General features: G+C 36.3%; 1 protein-coding gene across 1 annotated transcript; it reads left to right on the top strand.

Moving 5' to 3' along the window:
- The first annotated feature begins 4,292 nt into the window (after window positions 1–4,292).
- LOC111784101 (oligopeptide transporter 3) lies at window positions 4,293–8,296 on the top strand. Its single transcript, XM_023664927.2, has 6 exons — window positions 4,293–5,024; window positions 5,197–5,294; window positions 5,406–5,975; window positions 6,854–7,109; window positions 7,202–7,384; window positions 7,456–8,296. The coding sequence occupies exons 1-6, from the start codon at window positions 4,506–4,508 to the stop codon at window positions 8,068–8,070; spliced, it is 2,241 nt and encodes a 746-aa protein (XP_023520695.2). The 5' UTR covers window positions 4,293–4,505; the 3' UTR covers window positions 8,071–8,296.
- Window positions 8,297–19,071: the final 10,775 nt, after the last annotated feature.

Raw genomic sequence — 19,071 nt, 5'->3', positions numbered from 1 at the left:
TACGACTGACGACGGCATTACAACTCGAGACCATGACACATGCATACGGTAGTTGTATTATTTTCTTAGACTGGGCTAGAATATGATGTTTTTAGTTTAAACGTTTATTTATTTTATTTAGTTTTTTGTTGTGTTATTTTTAAAAAATGTTTTCAAAACACGTAAGTTCATGACTGTGTTTTAAACGGAAAGTTATGTTTTATGAAAGTTTAAATGAAGTATTTCCGCATTCAATGTTAATGATATGTATACACTAGCAACCTTAAATGAAGTAGATAATTTCGGATCGTTACATTATGTCTGTTGCCAATTTTCTATATGAAAACAAATAACGATTCACGTCTATTGCATGAATAAATGTATACCTAAAATGCGATTCTCCAAAAAGACTAGAAATCATATTTGCTAAAAATCCTAATAGTGTACATTGGTTATGATTGGTTGGAAAAAAATCTTTTGGATAAACTCGAAATCTTGGATTGGTTAAGTTGGGACTCGAGCAACCCATGTATATTTCATAACCAACCGAACCCAACCTTCTTAATATCAAACATATACAAGTCAGCTCCTATCACTAATATTAATTCCAAATGCTAAATATTCTTAATTTTTTAAAAATTGGTCGAGTTGGGTTCAGTTATAACTCTATTTTCGAGTTGGCTTGGTTGGTCGAGTCATGTTAATCGACAAATTTTACCAAATTTTCGATTTTCGAAAAATTCAACCCGTCCAAATAAAAAAAAAAAAATATGAACACCTCCCCTCTTAATTTAAAAAATATATAAAAAAAAAAAACAAAGAACAAAAAAACAAAAATTGGTATAAAAAAGTAGCTTTGAATTTTCCAAGCTGTAATTTGTTTTTTCTATATTTTTGAATAATGAGTTGTTTTTTTATTTATTTTATTTTTCTCTTTAAACTCAAAATGCATTAAAAAAAACAACTATGGCTTTCAAAATTAAAATGAAGAATGTTTTATATTAAAACAAAAAAATAAAAGTCATCACATATTATATTTTATATTAACTGCTAAAAACGACAAAAAAATAATAATAATAATAAAAAATAATTTGGACAGAATACTGTTTTTAATTTTTTTTTTTTAATTTTTTTTTAATCGAATTTCTATTTTTAAGTGTAGGTGGTGACTTGGGTCAACGACTGGTCAACTCACACCTTGTAGGGCCTACTGTTTTGGAATTTTTTAAAGAAAAATAAAAAAATAAGTTTGTTGGAATTGGAAATAAAGACTCTGTGGGACCATAAATTATTATTATTATTTATTTTTTTATTTTACCCTAAATTTTTCACTTTTTTTAATATCTTTTTATTTTTAAAAATTCCATAATATCTTTAAACTCTAGAAAAAAAAAAATAAAAAAATATTTTATCTCAAAAATACACCCATAAACTTTCAAATAAATGTTAATTATCCTTAAAAAAAATATTTAAAATTTTTTAAAGTTCTTATTTAAATAATGTTTATGATAATTTCAGAGTTTAGAGATACTAATCTTTTTTTAAATATTAAAGATTTCAAAAATTAATAATAAAAATATTTTTATTTCTTAAAAAATATTTAAAGACATTTTTGAAACTTGTTTTATAAATTTAAAACCTAATAAATGTATTTATAAAAGGTATTTATTATATTTGAATATATTTTTTTTGTATTTATTCTACACTTTTTTAGTATTTTAATAAAAAAAAAACTAAACATAGTAAATGCATTTATTAGGATTCCTTTTTAAAAGTAAAGCAATTAATTCATTTAAAAATAAAAAAGAACGACACGTCACCAATTCCAAATAACAGTACAGATTTCATTACCTTACAACAACATACCTTTTTATCTCCTTTATGAGAAAAAGTCAACTAATTAATGAAATAATGCCACGTGGACTCCACCGGATCCGTCTTTTACGCACAAAACACATTCCAAACACGAGGCTCATGTCGACCTGGCAAACACCTTGTTGGATTTTAACGGCAACGTTTCCTCAATGATTACGGTCGAACGGTAATAATATGAGATTGATGGACGGCGTCAAAACGACGTTGGGATTTACGTCAGCTAAAGTGGTGACAGCGTGTACTTGATGTGACAGGTGAAATGGAAGGCGCGTGTGGAGGCGAGTTGGCAGATGATGTAAACGAGAGAGCGCGTGGGGAACGCCACTCTCTGTGTGTTATTCTCACGCAATTAAATGGATGGTAATGTTTTTTCTTTTTATTTTCTTTTATTTATTTTCGTATAAAAACGTGTAGGGTTATTGGAAAATGGTAATCTATAAAATTCTAGGTTTTTTTTATTTATTTATTTTTTATTTCAAAATATTTTGAACCAATTTAAAATTTCGGGTTTGTTGAGTTAGTGACCCGAACAGCTCGAATCGAGCTCACAACCCCACTCAGCTCAACCTTTATTTTCGAGTTGGGTTGATCTACCGTCTATATTGTTTTCGAATAGGGTATGACCTGGTTCGATTGTAACTCTATTTTTAGGTTAGTCAAATTATATAACTAAAAAATGTCAACCCTCGAACCGATTTGAGTTAACCCTAACTAACTAGGGTTAGGTAGTCTAGATTGGTCGGGTACCCCTCCGAATCTTGGGATAAATTTTAATGATAGTGGAGCGTTATGGTCCATGGCATTGGACGAAAGATTTTGTTCCTCTAGGTTATTTTTGAGCATTTATTTATTCATATTCTTCTTTTCAATTGTAACTCTTTGTTCATATGAAAAAGCACCTAAACTTTTCAATATTCCACACAACGGACTGTTCGAGAATTTGTCAGTTTTATGTAAAGTATGATATTTAAATAATAATAATTTAAAAAGAATTTAAATGAAATATTCCAAATATTATAAAATGGAAACTGAAAATGACGATAAACCGTTTCTATCATTATATTAACGATAAAATTTTATCGATTTTATACTTTACGTTATTTTATAAGTAATTAAACACATAGAATTAACGAATTAAAGATTAAAATGGTAATATTTTTAAAGTTTGAATTATTTGAGGAATTAATTTGATGCTCTAATTTAATAACAAAATATCTAAATTTAATAAAATAATAATAATAATAAAGAAGGCTAGCAATTGGAATAAAATTAATTCATCCAATCACTCAAACTTTAAAAAATATTACCGTTTTAATCTTGAATTGAAATTAATGTATTTTAGTAAAATTATTTAATTATTATAATTTATGCATTAATTTAATTTATTACCTTAAATTTTAGATTAGTTGAGTTGACGACTGATTTGAAGAACGAGAAGAAAGTTCACAAGTCCATAGAACCCAATCCGACCCAACTCTCCTAGGTTGGATTGAGTTGTTCGGTTATTTTTCTTTTTTTAATTATTTTAAAAAAATCATATTTATCTACCATAGACGTTGATACAAATACAAATTATAAATTAATTTCAATTCTGAAGTTTAAAATTTCAAATTTGTTTAATATTAATATCTAAATTTTAAGCCGTTTACTTTGGTCTCGGTACTTTCAAGTTATTCCATTTTGACCCTTACAATATTTAAATGTTTTTTTTTCAATCTCTTGACTATTTATTTTTTTTAAATACATTATTAGTCAAACTTGTTAGTATATTTACTGACTTGCTATTTAAAGAAAAGATATAAAAAAAATGTTATTTATTTGATAATTTACAGACTAAAATAAATATTTTGAGCATAAAAAAAAATTTATTTTGATCCATTGACTATTGAACTATATTTAAGTCCACAGTCCAATTATATAATTTTATGAATTTTAGCTCTTATAATTTATATTTAATTTTAATTCGGTAACGTTAATTTTCTTGTATTTTTATAATTAAAAATCTGACCCACTCTATCCAATTTTAGTTGGATTAAATTTAAATAAATAAAAATTTTATGAACTAAGTTATTTTATAAAGATTGGATTGAATCGAACTAACTAGATTTTTAGTTATTTTTTAATTTGGATTCACGTTGGAAATTTTAATTAAATATATATTTTATGAACTAATATTTTATTTTTATTAAAAAATAAAAATTTAAATAAATAAATTAGAGAACTAATTGATTGTTTATTTAATAAAAGTTATTTAGTTTGAAAATTTTAAAACCCTAAACTAGAAATAGAGATGATTGGTTGAGCATAACCCATTAATAAAAATCCATAAATATCATATTAAAATAAAAATCTAAAATAATAATTAAGAAAAATATTTAAGAAATGGGAAAAAATCCAAAAATTAATTATAAATATTGAACATTATCACTGACATTTCTCTATCACCCCCTTGACTTCCCTACTCTGTTTCTTCTTCTTCTTCTTCCTCCTTCAGTTCCCTTTCTCTCTCTTCCTCTCATTACAGAGAGATAAGAGAGAGAAACAAAAAAAAAAACACAGACCCAATAACTCCTGCCTTAGATTCCATTCACGAAACCCACTAACTCTTCCTCCTCTGTTCTGTTCTGTTCTGTTTCTCTCTGTTTTTTTCAATGTTCTCGAACTCCCCGCCGCACCCAGATTCCTCCGCCGCTGCGGATAAGTCCAATGGCAGCGCCGAGCTGCCTTCTGAGGAACGGTGTTCGGTGGAGGAGGTGGCTCTGGTCGTGCCGGAAACTGACGACCCGTCTCTTCCGGTGATGACTTTTCGGTCATGGGTTCTTGGTCTTGTTTCTTGTTGCCTTCTCATTTTCCTCAACACTTTCTTCACTTACCGTTCTCAGCCACTCGCCATCTCCGCCATTCTTATGCAGATCGCTGTTCTCCCAATTGGCCGATTCATGGCCTCCACTCTCCCAAACAGGGAGTTTCGTTTTTTCCGATGGAAGTTTAGTCTCAATCCTGGCCCTTTCAATATGAAGGAGCATGTTATTATCACCATTTTTGCTAACTGTGGCATCTCCTATGGCGGCGGCGACGCCTATTCCATCGGCGCTATTACTGTCATGAAAGCTTATTATAAACAGAGCTTGAATTTCTTCTTAGCCCTTCTCATCGTCTTAACTACCCAGGTTTGCATCTTTATGAATGAAAAGGGGCTAATTCAAAAGTTTTGTCCTTTGAATATCGATTTAAGTCAAAAATAATGAACACCCATCTTCTAAAACATCCAGATTGATAAGATCAGGACCCTTTTCTCACATTCCCCTGTTTTGAATCTTTTTCTCTTTGGCTGTTCTTCAGATTTTGGGATATGGATGGGCTGGAATGCTGAGAAGGTACCTGGTAGATCCGGTTGAAATGTGGTGGCCTGCAAATCTCGCACAGGTTTCTCTGTTTAGGTACCCTTTCTTAATCCCTTTTCCAAATTTGGAGCTCAGAGGCTTAGCAGCTTTTAACTCTGACATGCTCTGTTTTCTTTGCCTTGCTCTGTTTTTTTCCCCCTGTTTTAGAGCTCTTCATGAGAGGGAAGACAAATCAAAAGGGATGACAAGGATGAAATTCTTCTTGATCTTCATGGGAGCCAGCTTTGTGTACTACGTTTTTCCAGGTTACTTGTTACAAATCTTGTCATTCTTCTCGTGGGTTTGTTGGGTTTGGCCTCGTAGCATCACGGCTCAGCAAATTGGGTCGAGCCAAAGTGGACTTGGGCTCGGTGCTTTCACCTTCGATTGGGCTGGGATTTCAGCCTACCATGGAAGCCCACTGGTGTCGCCATGGTCCTCAATTCTAAACGTGGGTGTTGGGTTTGTTATGTTCATTTATATCATCCTCCCTGTTTGCTACTGGAAGTTCAACACCTTCGACGCCCGCAAATTTCCCATTTTCTCTAATCAGCTCTTCACCAGAACAGGCCATAAATATGATACTACGAAGGTTTTAACCCCCAAATTTGACCTCAATATTGCTGCTTATAATAACTATTCGAAGCTGTATCTTAGCCCCCTGTTTGCCCTCTCCATTGGATCTGGGTTTGCCAGGTTCACTGCTACTCTAACCCATGTCGCCTTGTTTCATGGACGGTATGCTTTTCTTTCACTTTTTCTTGCTTTTTCATGTTATCTTGCTTTCCACTTTCAATATTTTATTTCGTTCTGCCATACTTTGTTGTTTTAGGTCTAGTTTAGTTTAGTTTATGAACTTTTCTATATGTTATTTTATGATTGTGGTGTTTGTTTGTCTTTTTAACTTGAAAACACTTTATCTTGTGATTGTATGCTTACTTTATAAGTACTCAAGCCCACCGCTAGTAGATATTGTCATCTTTCGGGCTTTCCCTCATAGTTTATAAATGTCTTTGCTAAGAAGAGGTTTCCGAACTCTTATATAGAATGCTCCATTCTCCCCCCAACCGAAGTGAGATCTCATAATCCGCCTTTCTTTAGGGCCTAGTTTCTTTGCTGGCACTCATTCCCTCCTTCCAATTGATGTGTGACCTTTCAATCCACCCTGTTCAGGGCCTAGTGTCCTTGCTGGCACACCATCTTCGAGGCTTAGTCTTCTTATTGGCACATCACTCGGTGTCTGACTCTAATACCATATGTAACGGCCCAAGCCCATCACTAGCAGATACTATTCTCTTTGGGCTTTCCCTCAAAGTTTTTAAAACACGCAGAGGTTTCCACACCCTTCTAAAGAATGCTTCATTCTCCTCTACAATAAGGGATCTCACAGTACTTATGAAGTGATAATGTTTGATGTGTTTATTGAATTAAGACTAGACTTTGCCCGAAATGTATTTCTAATTCTTTCAAAAGCTGCAATATTACTTCGTGTCAAATCAACCCATGTTTGTTCTCACATCAAATTGGGTTTAATCACTATTAGAGATTAGAGATCAAATACATATATCACTATAGTTATAAACCAAGTTTAAGATTGTGCACTTTTAATGATCTAGGGACATATGGAAGCAGAGCAGGGAAGCAATCAAGAATGCTAAACTAGACATCCATGCCAAGTTGATGCAAAACTACAAACAAGTGCCAGAATGGTGGTTCTTGATCCTATTATTTGGTAGCACTGTGATATCTCTTCTGATGTCGATTGTGTGGAAGGATATCGTGCAGCTGCCGTGGTGGGGCATGCTATTTGCCTTCGCTATGGCTTGGATTGTCACCCTCCCAATCGGGGTCATTCAAGCGACAACCAACCAGGTAATCAAACGGGAATTAGTAGTAGTAGCACTCGCTCGTCTTTGTTTACGTTCTAAAACAAAAGACTTATATCTATATGGAATGTTATGCAGCAACCTGGATATGATATCATAGCACAGTTCATCATTGGTTATATTCTCCCTGGAAAACCAATAGCAAATCTACTTTTCAAGATCTATGGAAGAATCAGCACAGTTCATGCTCTTTCTTTCTTATCTGATCTTAAACTTGGCCATTACATGAAAATCCCACCAAGATGCATGTACATTACCCAGGTGATCTTTTAGCAAACTTCAATGTTTCTTTTGAGAGTTTATGATCTTTTGACTGATTCGTGTTTTCTCAGTTAGTCGGGACACTCGTTGCCGGGACGATTAACCTCGCCGTTGCTTGGTGGATGTTAGACAATATAGAGAACATCTGTGATACTGAGGCTCTCCAACCTGATAGTCCATGGACGTGTCCGAAATACCGAGTGACGTTTGATGCATCTGTTATCTGGGGACTAATAGGACCGAGGCGATTGTTTGGACCGGGCGGGTTGTATCGAAACTTGGTGTGGCTATTCTTGATTGGAGCTGTTCTTCCGGTTCCCATTTGGGCATTGAGTAAAGCTTTCCCTGAAAAGAAATGGATTGCATTGATAAACATACCAGTTATATCCTATGGCTTTGCAGGGATGCCACCAGCAACACCTACAAACATAGCTAGTTGGCTCGTCACTGGTACCATTTTCAACTACTTCGTCTTCCGATACCATAAGCGATGGTGGCAAAAGTACAACTACGTCCTCTCGGCCGCGCTCGACGCAGGGACAGCGTTCATGGGCGTGCTGCTTTTCATTGTGCTGCAGAATGGGGGACATAACTTGAGGTGGTGGGGATCACAACCTGATCATTGTCCTTTGGCTAAGTGTCCAACTGCTCCCGGGATCGTCGTTAAAGGATGTCCAGTGTTTTAGCTAGATCGTCGAGGCCCGGGACGATGAAACTGATAGCCATTATGTTTTAGAGAGTTAGGTTCGGGTTCTTGCTTTGCTTGTGTTGTTTGTAAATGCTAGTTTGAAGTGATTTGGGTAGGGTTTATATTATGACATCATATTAACTACAAGTTGTGTTATAATATCTTTTAGTGTGACAATGGAGAGAGCGAAGCATAAAATAAAATGCTCGTAAAGTTCGCTTCAAGAGACTCGAGCACCGACTGGCTGATGTAAAATTTTGAAAACACATAATAATTTAAATTTTTTTAAAAAACATACGTGCATTTAATAATTATCAATTCAAACAAGCCACTTAGTTTAAGTTAGGCAAGTTCACAAGAACATTTAAAGTACGACATGACCTACAAAATACTAACATTAAATGACATGGTGCAAAATAATGGATTTATAAAAAGCGTAAAGATCAGTGAGACCAAAACACTTATTTAGCCTGACCCATATAGTCTCGTAGCTTGTGTACGTTCTCGCCTCAACCGGCTCCATCTAGACACCATCTGAAAAGAATTAAAGTAGCATGGATTATAAAAAAAATACTCGGGACGTAGTTTGCTTTTAGTTCTGTACTTGTACTTAAGTTTATTCTCATTAAATCATTCATTGTTCATCCGGTGTCTTATTCATACTTACGAGTTTGTTCCTAAGTTAGCTTTTCTAGGCTATTTCCTAGGTTTCCTCAGTTCAGCTAAGCTCGACTTAGGGTCATGGTACGAAAGTTATAAGTTCTCTTTCTTAGCCCTATATGAGCCATCATTTCTAAGGGTTCGTTCTTGCTACTCTAAGGTAGTTATCTTGGTTAGATGGTTCTAAGGTTTTAAGTTATCTTAGTTAGATGTTCTACTAGTCCCTTTATCATTATCATCATATTCATAGACCAATATCTCATAGGTCTTCGAGGCACGACTCCGAGGTCAATTCCAACCCATAGTTCTCATCATACCTTTATGGTTCTAGTACGGTTTTAGTTGACATCGCCCTAATAGGCTTCATAATATTATAATCATAAAAGGAGGTTGTGACCCTCAATGTTGCAAACACTCATCTACCTATTTGGTCCTTACTCAATCATGATTAGGGAGTGGTTGGAGACCCCCTAACCACACCCACAAGACGCTCATTAGGTTATCTCACAAGGTTCATGCATTTTAGAGCTCAATCCTAGTTCTACCAACTAATAAACATAATAAAATGTTATATAAACCTTTGACAGTCGAGTCATGTTCATGACTAAGAGTTGGTTAGCAAATTCCTAATAGTCCCTTAACAACAATATCATCATACATGTATGAACATATCACTATAAGGGACATAATATAGTGATCTAAACATGGTTATCTAGTCATACTTTCAATTTCGTATAATTACGAGTTCATTCCATCATTATCATAAAAATCGAGCATCATAACAGTTCAACTGTTTATTTTTAATCAAATCAACTTATTTCAGTTCTAAAATTTAATAAGCTCGTCTTAATCTAAAGTCTTGAGGTTCTACTTACTTGGTATGATCGACACTTTTTCGATATGTTCAGGTCCTCTTAGAACTCCAAGCTTCTTTCCATGAACGTGTAGCAATAAGAATCACCCAATTTCATTTATCATATGAGTGATGAATCATTAGAAGAAGTCTTAAGCAAACCCACAAAAATTTGCTTCCAATACGGAGTGTAGTTCTCCTATTTTCGTGTTCTGTAGCTCAAATCGACCCAATCACTACCAAACATAGGCCCTCACAAACCTTACCCCATAGAATCGAGCAAAGTCATATGGGGGTAACTTACAAATCCATGAAGAAACTCACACCGATAACCATGGGTCTAGCAAATCCATTTCGGCAACTCTTTCTTCACGATTCGAATACAAAATTCGGATAAACCAACAAAAAATGCTAGAACTAGATTACATTTTAAGATCAAAGATCTAGAAGTAAGATTTGAAATCTTATTCTACGTTGGGTCACTCCACAATCGAACTTGATCTACACTTGATTGAATGACTCGCAATCTACCACAATTGTTTGAAACTTAGAAATGACATTTGGAATGATGAAAGTGAGAACTCAATTTCATAAATAAAAGATCTCATTTTTTACGTGTCAATTTGTGGGTATTTACCGTGTACACAAAAGAACTCTCACTCTTCAAAGGTAGTAAAAAAGAAGTTATGGCCATTTTGACAGGTAACTTCCCACCTTTTACCCAGGACAAGAACTTATAGAATTAAATAATAAATAAAGTTTTTAAAAAAACTTATCAATCGATCCCATCCTTCTCTAAATGGTAGCTTGTAACAAATGAAATGGAGGTTGAATTGAGCCTATCCAATTTTGTAGATGAAGAATGAACGCCTGTTGAATCTTTTTGGCATTGGATAGTGTAATAGATTTAGTTGGAACATTTGGAACACCATGATTCTTATCACTTTGCTCTACATTTCTCAAGTCTTTTTGAAAGACTAGAGGCTCATAGTCTATGACGTGCATATCTTGTAAGGACTTGTCCTTTGATTTGCATGAGTGAAAATTATTTTTGTAGCTAATTTAATATGGCTTTTGTGCCGATCCTTTATACAACTTTATGGTCTCTCCATCACTTGGAAGGTGAAAGGTTGTGCTAAATCTTCAATGAGTATCCAATGCCTTTTATAAACTTTTCTATAATTTCAACGGGAAATGGGTATCTTGGTCTGATACTATAAACACAGGCTCACCATGTAACTTGATTATCTCCTCTAGGTACAATCGCGCCCACTTATCTATCAAATAGGTAGTCTTTCTTAAAATGAAGTGTGCCGACTTTGTCAGCCTATCAATGATGACTGAGATTAACGTGAAGCATTTTCTTGTCGTTGGAAACCCCAAGATAAAGTCCATGACCACATCTTTGTACTTTCGATGTGAAATGCTAAGAGGTTACATTAATTTTGAGGGTTTATGCATTGGTGCTTTAACTTGTTGACTGAACGAACACTTATTCATGTATTCTGCTACGTCCCTCATCATACCGTACGACCAATAGTAGGTCTTCAGATCCTAATACATCTTGGTACTACTTGGATGCATTGTGTAGAACAAGTTGTGAGGCTCTGGTAACAACACCCTTTTCAGTTCATCGTTGACTGGAACATATAACCTGACGTTCTAGAGAAGACTGTCATATGAGGTCAATGAAAACTCTCATGTGTGAGCGAATCATAAACTTCGCCCAGGATCATCTTCCTATGTTGCTATGATTTGTTGCCTCAGAGTCGGTTGGATGATCAAATGGGCCTACCTTGTCACTGCTCCTCTGACCATCAATTCTATCTCGACCCTCTCCTTGTTAGCCTATATCTCAACCTGCCTCGTGTCAGTGTCGATGTGGGCCATTTCTTGCTTAGGCATTCGACGGCTACATTCACCGTTCCTAGGTGGTAGAGAATGTCCATATCGTAGTCCTCGACTAACTTCAATCACCTCATGTTCCTCATGTTCAACTCTTTATTCATGATCAAATACTTGAGGATCTTGTGATGTATATAGATTTATATCTTCTCTCCATACAAGTAATGCCTCTAGATCTTGAGGTCAAAGACCACTACAACCAACTCCAAGTCATAAGTTGGTAGTTATTCTCGTATTTTTTCAACTATTGGGAGGCATAGGCAACCATCATCTCGTTCTACATTGGTACACATTCTAGTCCCTTCCTCGACACACCACTATGCATAATGAATTTCTCAGTCCCATCCGATATAGTAAGCATTGGCGTCGTTACCAGTCTCCATGCTCAGTCTCATATAAAACGACTGTTCCTTCTATGTCAACTGGGTCAGGGCGACTATAATCCTAGAGAAATCCTATATGAACCAATAGTAGTAGCCTACTAGTCTCATAAAGCTTCGTACCTCGATCACTATAGTCGGACGAGACTATTCCATTATTGCATTAACCTTAGTTAGGTCCACTACCATTCCTTCTTTCGACACCATGAAGCTCAAGGAAATTACCTTTTGGAGCCAGAACTCGCATGTAACGGCCCAAGGCCACCAATAACAGATATTGTCCTCCTTGGGCTTTCTCTTATGGGTTTCCGCTCAAGGTTTTTAAAACGTGTCTACTAAGAAGAGGTTTCCACACACTAATAAAGAGTGTTCCGTTCTCCTCCCCAACCGATGTGGGATCTTACACGACATTTTGAAAACTTTCATACCATTCAATCACCTCCTGGAGTAAAAAAATTGATACCACATGGCCGGCTACAGTAGAATTTTTCTAATTCTCTCGTTTATATTAATATTTATTTAATCCAAATTCTTTTTATTCTACATTCAAAATTTTGGTTATTAAAATTGTATGCTTCAAGCCAAGCAAACTTATCTCACCCTAAACCCTAGAGGTGGGTACACCTCATTGGTATATACATTAAATTTCAATTATTTTAAGTCTTTTTTAGAGGATCACTTTTATTCGAACGTGGTGTCCATTTATTTATGTTCGACTCCTTTATTCTACATACAAATCAGAGCTAAAGTATAAAAGTCGGAAGTGGTAAAGTATCTAATTCCCCCTAATTCTCCGCTGTGGCGGAAGTTCAAGGCAAAAGCCATTTGGTAGAACTGGGTGCCCACCAAAAGCCCCACAAATTCTCTAGCATGCGCCTACAAAGTGGTTCAACTTCTTAGCTCTAAACACACAAAGGTCTTGTAATGTTGAAAACACTCATATTCCACAAGAACTTGTACGATCTCTCTCATCAGGTAAGCTCACAAAGAATAGTCCAATTTTCCAAGTATCTAAGAGGACCTAAGGCCACCACAACAATTGCTTCAACTTAATGATTAGAGCATTGAAAAAATTCTCAAAATGTCGGAATGAGAACTTAAAAGTCTCTTGCTCGAGTGTACAAGTAAATGAAATTCATCATAAAGTTCACGAGAGTTAAATTTCATCATCATTTAGCTTAAAAACTTAACAAAATCTAGAGCTTAACTGAAACGTACATTAAACATGACTGAACGGTAATTGGAGTATACTCGTTCTAAAAAATCACTTAGAATCATTTCACTTTAGAGATCATATACAAAGATCTGACATTGTAACATTGTGTGAGTTTGGATATATAGTTGATATATATCTCTCATTCAAGCCAAACTTGGTGTGTCAGCACGGCTATGCCCTTCTACATATGTCGAAAAGAATACGAACATCAAATCTTGGGTTTGCCTATCAAAGTGGCAATGTATTCTTACTGGAAAATTCCCCGCACATCTTATTGAATTTCTTTTATATATTTTTATTATTTTGAGTTTCTTTTATATATTTAAAATTTTTCTTCTAACTATAAAAAAAATCCTGAATATTTCATATTATTTTTTTATATGAATAAATTAATAAACAACTCTTGGTTCACCTTATACTACGGTTGTACATTCAACTCGACAACCCGAACTATAAGGGTTGGGTTGGGTTGGGTTGGATTAATTTTTCGGGTTGGTTTGGGTCCATTTTTGTGAACCCGAACTGACTCATGGGACAAAACCCTTGGGTTGACCCGAGCTAAATAAAAATATAACGATAGGACTAAGATATGTTCATAAAACAATATGACTTTGATATGTATAAGAACAATAAAACTACGACAAGTTTAGGAAACGATATGGCTACGATAAACATATGGAACGAAATGACTATGAAGTGTTTACGAAATGATACGACTATGATATGATATGAGAATGATATGATATATGTTATGGTACAATATGCTTGATGATTAATATATTTGTGATATGATATGTTGAAGGCATGCGTGAGATATGTTATGTGACTGTTATGATATATGATATGATATGATATATGCATGATGTGGATTGTTATGTCTGAAAGCATGAAAACGTTATGATATGGTATATGTGTCACATGATTGATATGATATGATTGACATGCAAAATGATGAGCTAGCATGAAATACAATCCCGGCGTACACAAGAAAGACATGATCCACGATATGAGAAATGATATGATATGAAGGAAAACGCCAGCGGTGTTGTATTAAATGATAATGAAAATGAAAAAATGTTGAGACTTCATGCATTATTGTGTGTTGATGCATCGGGGGATACCCCTTCTCATTCACGATAGTACGGACGCGTACGCTACAAAACAAGGGAACAATTATTATATTTATCATAATGCTATCGTAATGGTTGCTATTCCTAACGAGTGTGTAACGACCCTAAATTTGCACATATCTAGAGTCGCCACTAACGTCTCATGCTCATCCCTAATGCAGAATAAAAATCTAAGCATGCTCATCTTTATTAGCGGAAAAATTTAAAAACTTCAGAATACATTAAAACATTGGAAAACACTGCCGGACTTACGTGTTTCAAATATCGTGCTGGAGTTCAAAAAGATAAAATAAAACGATTACAAATTAATTAATATAAATGAATGAAATGCAAACGCCCTATCCTAACCAAGACTAGGAATAAAATATGCAACTATCCTATGCACACGCCACAGTCTCTGATCACGATGCCACCGTCAACCGTACATGGGAGCCTTGCCTTTACCTGAAAAACAATATGGCACACGGCCTGAGTATTTCGAAGAAATACTCAGTAAGTGACCCCACTATAGGGGCCATGCTAATGCAAACACATGCAATCATGAATAGGGACCTATCTCTAATCATCTTTGGGGTGGCCTCCAGTCTCGGACAAATTGGATGTGTAGTACTTCCCTACACACGACTCACACGTGCGAGTGTGAGTCCCCAGGGCGCTCGCACACCCCCTGGACCCTCTGGTCAAGCTAATCTGTAGCGACGTCCGGAGGTCAGCGGAACCCCATAGTGTCATGCGCCTCATGAACACCCTCATCTGTGTGCTTTCACACCTGTGCGCATTCGCGCTCATCATAAGGTGCGCGTCCGCACTCATCATCTCTAGGGGAAGTAGCCCTATGCTTATGAACATACAAAATGCATGAGGTCCCTCTAAATCCATCGTAATGTCTCTTCTGACACAACCCTCTAGTCTCATCTCTTTGTTACTCTAGGTAATGCATATCGTGGATATTTATATTAATATCATTTTCATGCTCTTAGGGTTGTGTCCTACGTCGATCTAACGACATGATGCAATATGGCACTCATCATCATCTAGCATGCTCAATATGGAAAACATCATCATATTAAGGTAAAAATCATGCAATCATCATGCTCATCATAATGCCACAACGTGCGTCAAACATATTAAGCGTCACTCAACAAAATATGTATAAACTGGCACATATCATCAAGCATCATACAATCTATTTAGCCTATCCTATAGTAAGGCCACTTACTTGGTTGGCCTCGGCCGAAGTACTCCCTAAATAGCTAAACGTAAGCTCCCGTTCCGTGAGAGCTGCTTCCTACTTCGCTGGGTTTGTTTCCTATCACGCCGTTCACCACTTTCCGTTAGTATTTCACAATTAATTTACCTATAATTTAATAAATGTGAAGTACGGCTCTAAAACGGCCTCGGATACCTTAATCGAGGCCGAAAACAGATTCGGGAGGGTCGAAACAGTGGAAACCGGACTGAAAACAGGTGAGCCGAGCCGAACAGCCTCTGGAGCCGCCGGAGGAGCCGCCGGAGCGTCACCGGAGGGAGCCCGAGCCGTTTGCACCGAGCCGAGCCGAGGACTGCCGCGCCGCTGTGTGACACGTGGCAGTAGCAGAGAAAGCCACGTCGGGCGGTAGTGTCGGGTCGAAGCGCGGGTCGGAGTCCGGTTCGGGTCGTGGTTCGGGTCGCGGGCTGTGGAAGGCTACTGGGCCAAGGCTAAACGTTGGGCCTCGGCTTACTGGGCTGGGCCGCAAGTGTTTGGTTTGCAGGCCGGCTCAATTGGACCGTGGGTCTAGTCTGGGTTGGTTCAACTGAACCGTAGCTTCTGAGCCGGTTTGAGGTTTGGGCCGCTGTAGTTGGGCTGGGCCGAAGGCAGAGGCCAAGGGAGGAACGGGCTGGCTCTCCCGGGTTCTGGGTACGGGTTGACCCGGATCCGTGGATCTCGTCTTCCTTACCCGACTTTGGCCGATTTTCCGGCGAGCTTTCTCTCTCCTTCCCGCGGCGTTTCCGTTGCCGATTTCGGTCCTCTTCCTTCCCTTTTCCTCTTTGTTCGTCGTTCTTCTTTCCTTTTTGGGAGTTTTGCGGCCTAAAAGCTCCTAAAAGCCATAGATCTAAGAATCGATTTTCCGACCTCGGTTACCGACGACGACGCTTACGAAATAACACAAAGCGCACCCTGAGTTATTGTGCTTTCGTTAGGGATCTCTCTTACGGTAGTAACAGGTCGTTTGGTGTCGGTTTAAGGGTGGTTTGAGGGCTCGTCGGAGAAACTGGACACTCGCCGACGTTTGTCTGAACTCTCTCTCTCTCTCTCGAAATTTTCTCTCCTTTCTCCCTTTGCAGGCGTTCTGAAGATGCTGGGCTGAGGGTGGGCGTGCTGTGGCCGTTGTTTCGCGTGGGTTCCGCGAAACTCGGCGGTCGCCGGAAAACTCGCGGGTTTTCCGGCGACTGAGTTTCTTTTTTTTTTTTTTTTTTTTTTTTTCGTTTTCATTTATTTATTTATTTATTATAAATATATATATATATATATATTAATAATATATATATATATATACATATATATATATATATATATATATATATATATATATATATATATATATATTTTTTTTTTTCTTTCTTTCCGGGTCGTTACAGAGTGTCTGACATCAACAGCTACCAGAGAATTCTCTCCCGACTAGAAAGGGGCCCAGGAGGTATGCGAACTGACTTGTTGGTCCATACTCGCACGTGGGGAGAGTGTGTAGGAAAATTAAGTACACATCCAATTGTTTGTTAAGGTAGCTGCCGTAGGAAAATAGACTGTGTGGACTGTGTATAGGAAAATTAAGTACACATCCAATTATCTGTTAGGATAGCTACCGTAGCAAAATAGACTAGTACGATTGGTCCCATTCATGATTGTATGTGTTTGCATTTAACCTTAATAGTTGGGTTGTTTGGTGAGTATTTCTTAAAATACTCAAGTCACGTGCTACTTCTATTTCAAGTAAAGGCAAGACATCTATGTACGACTAACAACGACATCGTAATTCGAGACCATGACACATACATAGGGTATTTGCATTTATTTTCTTAGAATTAGGTTAGAATAGGATATTTTTAATTTAAATGTTTATTTATTTAATTTAGTTTAATGTTATGTCATTTTAAAGATGTTTTTTCAAACATGTATGTCCATGGCTGTGTTTTAACGTGAAATTTATGTCTTATGAAGAAGCTTAAACATTTATTTCCGCATAGAAATTATTACGCTATGATGACAGTAGCAACTCTAGATAAGTAGAAATCTAGGGTTGTTATACATCGTCCCTCTTCGTGATTCATAATGTATTTCACATGTCCATGCTTTGCAAGTACTTGACCGACCCGACACACATTACAGATTAGTAAGTAAGAAAGTGAGTATGAAGTCAGCTTTGAAAACCGAACAAAGCTCTAGATCAAAACTTTGGCAACCTAGCCATCCAAACCTTGGTTGTTGAGTCCACACCAGTGATGCTAGCGGCCTAGACTTCTCCAGCCACACTGCAATTGCCAAACCAACCCAACGATCAATGCAATCCAGCCTAGATGTACCTCCAACCTAGTAGCTACCCATCGTCTGTAAACTAAACTGACCTAACCCATAATCCGATGTTGTGGGCCAAATATAGGTTGAATTGAACTTCAACAAGCAGATTAAAACTTGTACAAACAATAATTAGCAACTTTGACTTAGACCAACCAAGTAAGTGGCTTTATTGTTCGACGCCTATAGACTTGGTTTGATAATTTGTATTTTGTATGAAAAACATGTACATTGTGGCCCTGGTACGTGTCATATTTTTATGATGTTATGTTATGTATGATTATGCTATGTTATGTATGATTATGCTATGTTATGAAATTACGATATGATATGAATGTTATATGATGTATGTACTTCCAAATGTTACACCATGTGTATTATGTTAACATGTTCACATCATGCCTATGAGACATGGATAAATCATGTGTGTTAACCATTAAAGATATGTCTAGTATATATATGCATGTCTCAACGATATCTCATGCATTTTGTATGTCATGTGAATCAGAATACTTCATTCATTATGATTAGTACGGATGCGTACACCATGATACTATACGTGTTCCTTTCCCTCTGTGGCTTCCAACAACGTGAATGTGCGCTAACCCGTAGTTAGGCCCAGAGGTACATAAACAAGCCTGTTGGTGGGTCCATGTGCACATACCTGGACCGTGTATATAGAAGTACTATACATTCAACCTTGTCTTGATTAGAAAGTTGAGACTAAGGAAAAATTTTAAGAAAAGATAGGTCCTACCAGGATTGTATTTCCCAACTCCAACACTGGGGATAATTACTGAGTATTGAATAATTACTGAGTATTAGATACTCAAGCCACGTGTTACTTATTTTTCAGGTAAAGTTAAGACACTCATATACGAATTATTGTATCTTTGTGGAAGCCATAGATACAAAGTCACGACAGCCACATTTGGGCTTAATGTTGTAGCCCTTAAGTTGGATTAGGACGTTAACATTATTTGAAGACTTTTGTTATTTCGATTTCGCTGTTTATTAACATCATTGTTGTTTCAAATGAATTTTTATAAACATTTAATTCTATGACAATGTTTTAATAAATCGTTGTAAAGGATTTCCGCACTTGGTAGTCAAGATATGCATGGAGTAGCTGTTGGGTTTTATGTCCTAAAACTCATAGTTTGTAAACAAAAACATATTCTATTTTCAATAAAGTTATTATTGTTGTTTATTAAGTAAAGATTGTTATTGAATAAAGTAAACTTTACGATCATTAATCTAAATCCAATAAACTAAGAACACCCTAGCTATAGTATGATTACT

The sequence above is a fragment of the Cucurbita pepo genome, chromosome 20, assembly GCF_057944985.1.
Source record: "Cucurbita pepo subsp. pepo isolate OVF chromosome 20, ASM5794498v1, whole genome shotgun sequence".
In the NCBI taxonomy this organism is placed as follows: domain Eukaryota; kingdom Viridiplantae; phylum Streptophyta; class Magnoliopsida; order Cucurbitales; family Cucurbitaceae; genus Cucurbita; species Cucurbita pepo.
This window is presented reverse-complemented; position numbering and strand designations above follow the sequence as displayed.